This window comes from Salvelinus sp. IW2-2015, linkage group LG33 (genome assembly GCF_002910315.2).
Source record: "Salvelinus sp. IW2-2015 linkage group LG33, ASM291031v2, whole genome shotgun sequence".
NCBI lineage: Eukaryota > Metazoa > Chordata > Actinopteri > Salmoniformes > Salmonidae > Salvelinus > Salvelinus sp. IW2-2015.
This window is the reverse complement of record NC_036872.1, coordinates 32,156,420-32,167,956: the sequence shown is the minus strand read 5'-3', so window position 1 is coordinate 32,167,956 and position 11,537 is coordinate 32,156,420. Positions and strand designations below refer to the sequence as shown.

General features: G+C 41.4%; 1 protein-coding gene across 1 annotated transcript in view; it reads left to right on the top strand.

Moving 5' to 3' along the window:
• The window catches only part of efna5b (ephrin-A5b), a 455,881-nt gene extending 451,604 nt beyond the window's left edge, over positions 1–4,277 (top strand). The window contains 3 exon segments of the mRNA XM_070436847.1: positions 4,097–4,114; positions 4,117–4,155; positions 4,158–4,277. Coding sequence (XP_070292948.1) covers positions 4,097–4,114; positions 4,117–4,155; positions 4,158–4,225 — 125 coding nt within the window. The 3' untranslated portion in view covers positions 4,226–4,277.
• The last annotated feature ends 7,260 nt before the right edge of the window (positions 4,278–11,537 follow it).

Here is an 11,537-nt window from a genome sequence, read left to right as displayed (position 1 = left end):
TTTGCACACTGTTGGCTGCCAAGATATTAGAAAATGGAAGAAGTTCAAGAATGACGTCAATCACCCTCGCGCCGGGGCTCCATGCAAGACTCACCTCGTGGGCATCAATGATCATGAGGAAGGTGAGGGATCAGCCAGAATACACGGCAGTACTGTAATGACTAAGAAAGTGGACCAAGATCTCAAAGAAAACATTAGTACACATAACGCGTCATGGATTAAATCTGCAGCGCACGCAAGGTCCCCTCTCAAGCAGCGCATGTCAGGCCCATCTGAAGTTTGCCAATGAAATCGGATGATCCAGAGGAGGATGGAGAAGTCGTGTGTGTGATGAGACAAAAATAGAGCTTTGGTCTAAACCACTCGCCATGTTGGAGGAAGAAGAGAGAGTACAACCCAAGAACATCCATCCACCGGGAGCATGAGTGGAAACATCATTTTTTGGGCATGCTTTCTGCAAAGGACAGATGACTGCACCGTATTGTGGGAGGATGGATGCAATGTATCACGAGATCTTGGCCAACAACTCTCACTTCCCGTCAAGAGCATTGAAGATGGGTCGTTGGCGGGTCTCCGCAATGACAACTCGACTGAAAGACACAGCCGGCAACTAAGGTGACTACCGTAAGAAGCATCTCAAGTCGGAGTGGCAGCCAGTCTCAGACCTGAACCAATAGAAATATTTGAGAGAGTGAAAGTCCGTATTGCCCAGCGACAGCCCCGAAACCTAGGATCTGGAGAAGGTCTGTATGAGGGAGTGGGCCAAAATCTCGTCTGCAGTGGTGCAACCTGTCAAGAACGACAGGAAACGTATGATCTCTGTCAGGTCTGTGAGAGCCGGAATTCTTACTGGTTGGTAGGTGATCAAATACTTATGTCATGCAATAAAATGCAAATTAATTACTTAAAAATCATACAATGTAATTTTCTGGATTTTTGTTTTAGATTCCGTCTCTCACAGTTGAAGTGTACCTATGATAAAAATTACAGACCTCTACATGCTTTGTAAGTAGGAAAACCTGCAAAATCGGCAGTGTATCAAATACTTGTTCTCGCCACTGTAGGTTCACTATGATAAACATATTTTACATTCACATATGTCAATAGAGCCCATTAATGCTGAAGTCTAATGAAATTCAAACCATTGCTTCTAGTGTCTTTTCATTTTGTCTTCATTTCAATTGACTATTTTCTACCCTTTATTCTACCCTTCCTCCTACCCTTATTCTACCATTTGATCTACCCGTATTCTACACTGTATTCTACCATTTATGCTACCCATATTCTGCACTCTATCCTACCCTTTATTCTATCCTTCTTCCAACCCTTATTCTTCCCTTTATTCTACCCTTTAATCTACCCTTTATTCTACCCATCATCCTACCTTAATTCTACACTTTTTCTACCCTTTCATCATATCCTTTATTCTACCCCCCACCCTACCCAAATTCTGCCCTTTATTCTACTGTTATTCTGTCCTTATTCTACCTTTATTCTACCATTTGATCTACCCTTATGCTACCCTGTATTCTACCCTTTATGCTACCCATATTCTGCACTTTATCCTACCCTTTATTCTAATCGTTATTCCACCATTATTCTACCATTTATTCTACACTTTATTGTACCCTTTAATCCACCCTTATCCTACCCTTTATTCTACCCTTTATTTTACCCTTTATTCTACTCCTATTCTACCCTTTATTCCACCCTTATTCTGCACTTTATTCTAACCTTTATCCTACACTTTATTCTACCCTTTATTCCACCCGTATTCTACCCTTATTCTACCCTTATTCTACCCTTTATTCTACCCTTTATTTTACTCCTTATTCCACAATTATTCTATATTTTATTCAACTCTTTATTCCACCATCTCTACCCTTATTCTACCCTTTATTCCACCCTTATTCTGCCCTTTATTCCACCCTTAATCTACCCTTTATTCTACCCTTTATTCCACCCTTTTCAGAACATAGGCAATATTATTGTAGCATGCTCATGATTCTAACCCGATGTCAACTAGCTGCATCCTCTCTTTCATGCTTACATTACTGTCTAATTCCTGCTCTGTTTTACCAAGGAGACCAAACACACATACACTGACTCTGAGTAACACATTAGTCATTTCAAACAGAGTTTTAGGAATAATATTTGTCATCGCATTAGCAATTACAGTTTTCTGAAATGAATCTTTACGTCTCGCAGTTGGAGAATATTACATTTTCCATATTTATTCATGGGAGCCGTTCTCCATACCCTGAATGATCAGGTATTTATCACTAGTTGTCACGCCGGGGAGCATCTGCATACCAACACACATCACACACACCACTATACCACACAACACACACACGACACACACCGTTATTGCCCGGGTTTATTACCACACACACACACAAGACACACACACACCACCGGATTCAGGGCATTATCACAAACACACCACACACACACACACACACCACACACACACACACTCACTCTCTCTCTCTCTCCGCGGTCTTCGGGTTATCTTTCTATCTCATCACACACAGACGTGCTCTCTCTCTCTCTCACACTCACTCAACACACACACACACAGCTACACACCACAATTCTCTCGCTCTCTCTCTCTCCACACACAGACGTGCCTCCCTTCTCGTCGACGGGTCTACTTCAACATCACACACGACACACACACACACACATACTTAATATAAACACGAACACGGTGGTTCTCTCTCTCTTTTATCAATTTCGACCCGGGTAGGTATACACACAGTCTTGGTCTCTTCACTTATCCCTCTCTTTCTTTTTCTATCTCTCTCTTTCTTTTTCTTCTCACCTCACACAAAACACCACTCCTTGGCGTTCAAGCGTGGGGGGTTTGCATTTTTGATTTCCATGTAGATTGGTATTCAGAAAACGCCCTAGACCTGTCTCCACCTTCCTTGTCTTCCCCATATGTCTGTTGCCTGCCCTGCCATTCCCAACCTTGGCATTCTTTACCTTCTGTCTAACTCTCTTCCTCTATCTCGTCTCTAGCCCCACCCCCAGTGCCTCTCATTTAATCGCTTTACTCTTTTTTTTTATCTGTGTCTGCTACTGTTCTACACCTTTCCTACGGCTTGCCTAATGGTCGTGTACAGTTGCCTGTGTGTGTGTTGGTGTGTGTTTGTGTGTGTGTGTGTGTGTGTGTGTGTGTGTGTGTGTGTGTGGTGTGTGTGTGTGTGTGTGTGTGTGTGTGTGTGTGTGTGTGTGTGTGTGTGTGTGTGGTGTGTGTGTGGTGTGTGTGTGGTGTGTGTGTGTGTGTGTTGTCTTGTTGTGTCTGTGGATGGTCATGCCTAGCTTGCTCCCTCTGAATGTAGCTGCGTTAAAACAGTGCCGATGCTGCTCATTGATAACACCTGTCGGCGCTACTTTCAACACCTGGGAGGTGCTAGCATCGCACTGAGCTCCTAACACTCTTACACAAAAAGGTGCTAATCCTAGACAAAAAAAATAGTTCTTCAGTCTGTCCCCATAGCCAGAACCCTCTGAAGAAACCTTTCTCGCGGTTTCAGGGTTATTTAAGCATACACCGAGTTTTGTTCAGGTGGAACCTTTTTTGGGTTCATGTGACAGATTGGTATTTTCTCTTTCGCAGCAGAGGGTTCTCACCCTTTCGAGGTATCCTAAAAATATTTACAGGTATACCGTGTTATTACCAGTGGAACCAAAAAGTGTTTCTCCTATGAGGAAAGCCTGCATAACCCATTTTGGGAAACCATTTATTCTAAGCCGTGGTAGAGGATGGGACTCACCAAGCAGAGGGCGCACCGGTGTTCGTTTAGCCGCCTGCCTCGCGCCTGGTTGGGTTGGGTTCTGTTGTTGGCTGCCCTGGCTGTCTGGTTGGCCCAGGATATGGTAATTTTTCATTAGATAGCAGTAGCAGTAACTTGTTATTTGTTTATATAGTTGTAAGATATGGGGATATAGGAAATATCAGCATTCCAATACAATAGGACAAAACATGTCACCAAAAGATCAAATTTTTTTGCATTGTGTATGTGTTAGTAACCTCGTCTAATGTTGATAATCTCTGCTCATTTCTAATCTTCTCTTCCCTCCTTAGATGATACGAGTCACGAGTCCGCGAACCTTCCAGGAGTGACGGCCCAAATGCAGCGTCACACCGCGGATAGCCAGACCACTCTGGCTGGCTGCACTGCTAATCTGCCTAGCAACACTCTTCACCTTATAGCGCCTCCCACTGTCTGGACGGGAATTAACACCCTGTGCGGCCTGAATCTGCCCAATGAGGCTGAGCTGGGGGCTAGGTGGAGAATGGGGGGGGGGGGGTATTGAGAGTGGGCTTCTTACGGAACACTATTTTTTCCAGATATTTAAGTGGTCTTTCTCCGTCAGTGAGTTTGAAAAAGTTGATGTTGGATGCAGAAGAAACTGTTTCCCCCTTAAAACTGTCAACTAAGATGCCAAATCCCTATTTTTTGACACTTAGTGATTCTTGTTTTCCCTTCTGACAGCCCTTTACGTCATGCCGATTCATTGCACCGCTCACATACACACATATATAGGTACCCACACCTAAACACACTTTTACACTGACAGTTTTTCAATAGCTCTTTGGTAGGTTGTAAAGCAGCAATACACAGCAGGTCAGGGGTGTTTTAGCTCTTATCTAGAAAAATAGAACAGAGATGGGTAGTACTCACACCTCTCTCCTAGTCTTTACAGACTCATCTCTTTCCGCATCAGGTGGATACAGATAGCTGGGTCTTTGTTGGGTGTAACAGATAGTGGAACACCACGTAGGTATCAGTTGAGATACAGTGTAGAACATGTTTAGTAGGAGAGAAAAGGGCACGAGTGAGCTGAGTTGGTTGAAGTATTAAGTCCCCTGGCCTCTTTGATTAAGGTATGCTGTCATGTACCCTCTTTGTGTGTAGAGAGAATGGTTGGAGACTTTTGGCATGACACAAAGAAAAGACAAATAGAAACATTTAGTCCATTGGGTGGATGAAAGATCAAATATTTGAAAGATTACTCAATTTATGAGCGGCAGACAGGCAGGTAATTTTGGACTTTATTCACTGACTTAATTCATCTATAATTGCTCTTTAGTGTGAGACAATGCTTTGTCAGTAATAACAATCTGAACCCTCACTGATGGCAGTTTTGATTCAGTTTGTTATAAAACCTTTTCACTGAATTTTACCTTACATACTCTGCCTTCTCTTGCTGATATTTTAAATGTCATCTATGATTATGGCAAAGACATTTATGTATCAAAGTGGGGGAAGATTTGTGTTGTTCAAAGGTTATGTCAACAGTTTAGAGAAGAAAGCTCCTCTACCTCTGTGAAAGGTACCAACATTTGAAGAGGCTGCCTCTCTCACCATGTTACAAAACAGCCCTTTTTGAATATGAAATAATACCACTTCCCTACAAGGCAAATACATATTTTTCCTACAATTGCTTATCATTAGTTCACTTAGACGTACTGTAGAGCTTGGCATATGGAATCGTCCCTCAGCATAGCTTTCTACCATACCCAGTAAGGAGGCACCACCATCTAGGAAACAGTGTTGCTTTACTGTATTTTTCCACAAGTCTTTACCACTCATGTATAACCACAACTTCAACTATAACCTCGGATTCAAATGCTGTAGCTACAGTCCATTATAGCAGGCTGCCTGTTCCCCATTCATTTTACTACCGCATAATTCAATCTCATCATAATCAACTCACAATGAGTATGTTAATAGAGAAAATCTACTTTAACATCGAGGCGGAGCGCAGAGTAGTTTAGTTTGGCCACGTTTTGTATTGGCCCCTATTTATACATTGTACTGCTGTATAATGACATTCAACTTCCTTAGACTCACACAGGCTCAGATGGTAGATTAACATAGCTGGAGCGATTTGTAAATGGAAATACTGTTATTTTGTTCTTTCTTTCCCAGAGTAGGATGGACAGATACATGAATTAGGTGTGTTGATACAGGTCTCCTTTCAGAGGAGAGAGAGAGACAGAGAGAGAGCGAGAGAGAGCGAGACAGAGAGAGAGACAGAGAGAGAGAGACAGAGACAGAGACAGAGACAGAGACAGAGACAGAGACAGAGAAGACAGAAGACCCGAGAATCCTTCTTTGAGAGACCTATTGAGGAACCCGAAAAATATCGAACAATGAGAATACATTTGACTACAAGAGGAAGCCAACAGGTTTCAGAAGACAGAGACAGAGACAGAGACAGAGACAGCTTGTAGACACAATGACAGTAGGACACACCAAGAACTATTCCACACCCAAGACAATAGCCTAGAGCACACAGACACAGCCACAGCCAACAGACACAGACACAGACACCTCAGCATGCCACAGACAGAGAGACAGCAGACAGAGCAGAGAACGACAGCCAGGGAGACCGACCAGAACACGAGACAAGACACAGACAAACAGACACAACAGACGAGACACAGAGACAGAGAGAGAGCAGACGGGAGACCGACGTAACCAGAGACAGAGACACACGCGACAGAGACAGAGAAACAAGAGACAGAGAGCAGAGACCCGAGACCCAGACCGAGACGGACGATACCGAGACGCGAGAAGAGACCCCGAGACGAGACGAGACCGAGACGAGACCCGAGACCGAGACCGAGACCGAGACCGGAGACCAAGAGACCCGAGACCGAGACCGAGAAACCGACCCGAGAACCGAGACCTGAGACCCGAGGGACGAGACCGGTGTGCACAGACCGCAGACCGAGAGAGACTGCCCAGAGCAACCATTCATTGTTGAGACCGAAGACCGAGACCAGAGACAGAGAGATCAGAGAGAAAAACCGAGAGACCCGAGAGAACCAGAGAGACCGAGAGACCGGAGAGAACCCTTAGGAGAGACCGAAAAGCCACCTAAGAGAGATACGACGAGAGACCCGATAGACCCGAGAGACCGAGAGACCGAGACCGAGAGATCCGAAGAGACGAGAGACGAGAGACCCGAGAGACCGAGAGACCGAGAGACCGAAGAGAAACCGAGACAGAGAAGACAGAGAAGCAGAGAAGACAGAGAAGACATGAGAGGCACAGTAGACTAAGAGACAAGAGACCGAGAACCTGAAGAGAATCCGAGGATCCGATGAAGACCTCGAGAGCACCGAGAAGAACCGAAGAAGACCGAGAGACCGAGAGAGCCGAGAGACCGAGAGACCGAGAGACCGAGAGAACCGAAGACCGAAGAGACCGAGAGACGCGAGAGAACCGAGAGACCGAAAGACCGAGAGACCGAGACAGACAGAGAGAACAGAGAGACAGAGACCCGAGACCGAGACAGAGGGAGACAGAGGGAAGCTAACATCCACATTGTCATTCCATTCATTAACTATCTATCCCAAATGATGCCCATTGATCCCCGCACTGGCATTTCCAATGAGAGCTATAACTTTTAATCTCTGTCTGATAACCCTTACTGAATGATCCATGTCCCGCATTTCATCGTTTTCGCATTTACTTGAGATATGACGTGACCTTGCCTTTCCAGATAAGTATTCATGACCCCTTGACGTTCTTGCCTCTTTCTTTTGTGTACAGACAGATTCAAAATGTATTAAATTCAACGTTTAGTTTCTCACCCACATCTGATAGCACAATTAACCGGTCCCGCCATAAGATACATAAAGAGCTTCGAAACATTTTTTTTTTGTCACATTATATTTAAAATTTAAAACAGAAATGTATCTAATTAACATACAGTCTATTTTGCTCACCTGGGCACGACACCTGCAAGTACTAATACTTTTGAAGGCAACTTTGGGCCGCGAGTTTCACAAGCTTTGAGTCTTATTGGTAAGACTTCTAAGGAGCTTTGCACACATGGGATTGTGGCAAACAATTTGCAATTATTCTTTCAACAAATCTTTAAGCTCTGTGAAAGTTGGTTGTTAGGAGATTGCTAGGAGCAACCATTGCCAGGTGCTTGCCATAGATTTTTCTCAAGTACGATACTTAAGTAGATCAAACACATCATAGAACCGTAACTCAGTCACCTCTGGAACACTTCATGTCGTCTTGGAATCAAGGGCATACTCATTGTAGAATTTAGCCATTTTGTTTTTACGGTTATTGTATGCTGAATTGTTATTTGTAATGTGAAGGTGAATTCATCTCCCAGAGTGTCCTGGTGGAAAGACAGACTGACCAGGTTTCCTTTAGGAATTTTACCCTGTGTTTAGCCATCCAATGCCTAATCTTTTATTTTATCTTGTAAAACTCCCCGCTTATTTATCAATTACAAGTATAACGACACTCATAACATGATGAGACCCCACCACTTATAATAATTGAAAATAATGGAGTGGGCTACTCGTAATGGTGTTTGCAATTGGATTTCCCAAACATAACACATTGTATCTCTGGACCTAAAAAAGTCCATATTCTTTGCCAACATTTCTATTAGAGTAATTACTTTAAGTGCCTTGTTGCATAAACCAATGAAATGCCATGTTTTTAAATTAAAAATGATGTACAAGGTTTTCCCCTCTTTTCACTCGTCCAATTAGGTAATTAATGTTGAGTAACTACAATGTTGCTGACCCTACCGCAGTTTTTCTCATATTCAACAGTCATTAAACTCTGTAACTGTTTTAAAGTCACCATTGCCTCATGGTGAAAATTCCTGAAGCGGTTCCTTCCTCTACGGCAACATGAGTTAGGAAGGACACCTGTATCTCCAAAGATTCATGATATCACGTACAAGTACATAAAATACCTTTCTTGCAAACTCGGAACCCCCACACATCGCCAAAAAAGTAATCCCATGACATATTTCTAGAAGAAAACACATGATAAATAAGAAAAATACGAAGAACACAATAAGTAAGCACCCATACTATTATTACAGGGTCAGTTTCATACCATAGTATATACAGGGTGCAGTATAGTACCATCACTATTACAGGGTCAGTTAGTACAATACTATAACCAGGGTCACGTTAATACCGCATACTATATTACAGTGGGTATTCAAATACATAAAATATACGAATACGATATATCGAGGGTCTAGTTACATACCATACTATATAGCAGGGTCCATTAATTACCATAACTTATACCTAACGAAGGGTCATTAATACCGATATCTATATAAGGTCAGTTAAATACAATAACTAAAAGTACAGGGTCAGTTAATACCATTACTACACAATACAGGGTCAGTTAATAACCATACTATATACAGAGACGTCAAGATCAGTACCGAATACATACATATACAGGGCTCAGTTAATACCATACTATATACAAGGGATCAATAATCTTAACCATATACTATACTTCAGGGTAGTTAGTACCATAATCTATACTATCAGGGTCGTTAATACCATACTATTGTACAGGTCAGTTAAATACCATATTCGAATATATGAGCAAGGGGTCAGTATATAAATACGCATACTATATACAGGTCAGTTCAATTACCATAACTATAGTACAGGGTAGTATAATATCCATACTATATAACAGGGTCCAGTTAGTACCATAACTTATCTACAGGGTCAGTTACTACCGATACTATAATACAGGGTCAGTTAATACACATACTTAACAGGGTCAGTTCATCCATAAATCGGATACACCAGGGTCAGTTAATACCCAATAACTATAGCGTAACACACAGGTCAGGCTGTAGTATCCCCATACTATTAATACAGGGGTCACGTTCATACCATACTATATTACAGGGGTCAGTACATAACTAGGGTCAAGTTTAGTACCCTAACTAATATAAGGGTCAGTTAATACCAATACTAATCTACACGGTCAGTTAGCTACCCGATACCTATTTACAGGGTCAGTTAATACCATACTTATCACAGGGTCAGTTTAATAACGTACACTATACTACAGGGGTCAGTACAGGGTCAGTTAGTACCATACTAATTTACAAGGGTCAGTTAATAACATAACTATGATCTACAGGGTCAGTTTAATCCATACTAATATACACGGCGTCAGATTAGTACCCATATACTATTTTACAGGGTTCAGTACAGGTCAGTTATATAATACTATACTAACAGGGTCAGTTCATACCATTACTATATAACAGGGTCAGTTGGTACCATACTAGTTTACAGGGTCAGTACATGGTCAGTTATACCTGAATACTTAATATACATGGTCAGGTTAATAAACATACTAATATACAGGGTCAGTTAGTACCAATTACACTATACTACAGGGTCAGTTAATAGCCCATACTGATGATACAGTGTCGTTTAATACCACACCTATATACGGGTCAGTTCATACCATAATAACTTACAGGGAGTCAGTTAATACCATATTACTATACTACAGGGTCAGTTAATACGCAATACTATATATATACAGGGTGCAGTTTAATTACCACACTATATAATCGCAGGGTCAGTTCAATACATAATATATTACAGGGTCAGTTAATACCATAATACTTATACATGGGTCCAGTTTAATACCATATTCTATAAACTACAGGGTCAGTTAATACCAATACTATATACAGGGTCAGTTAATACCTAGCTATATACAGGGTCAAGTTAATACCATAACTATAATAACAGGGTCAGGTAAATCACCATACTATAATACAGGTTCAGTTAAATCACCATACTATAATAAGCTAGGGTCAGTTAATACCTACCTATATACAGGGTCAGTTTAATAACCATACTATATACTAGGGTCAGTTATACGAATACTATATACATGGTCAGTTAAATACCATACCTATATACAGGTTCAGTTATACCAATACTATACATACCAAGCGGCTCACAGTTAATACCATTACATATACAAGGTCAAGTTAATACAATACTATGTACAGGGGTCAGTTAATACCTATACTATAGATATATCAGGGTCCGTTAGTACCATACCTAGATATTACAGGGTCAGTAATACCATACTATATACAGGGTCAGTTTAAATACCTAACTATATACAGGAGTAAGTTAATACATACCTATGTACAGGGTCAGTTAAATACCACAATCACTAATATAACAGGGTCATTAATACATGCTATATACAGGGATCAGTATTAAATACCATCACTATATACAGGGTCAGTTAAATACCATCTAATATACAGGGTCCAGTTAATAACCACAGCTATATAACCGCGGGTCAGGGTAATACCATACTTAGCTATACAGGGGTAGTAATACGCATAACTATTACAGGGTCAAGTTTAATACCAATAACCTATACTAACAGGGTCAGTTAGTACCATACTATACTACAGGGTTCCGTTAATAAAATATTTATACTACAGGGTCAGTTCAATACCATATCTATATGTACACGGGTCGGATTCAATACCAACACTATTACACCAGCGAGTCAGTTGAATACCAGGATACTAATATAGCCGGGTCAATTAAGTACCATACTATATACAGGGTCAGTTAAAATACCATTTACTATATACAACGGAGTTCAGTTCAATAACAATACTATATACCAGGTTCCAGTTTTAAATTACGCTATACTATATACAAC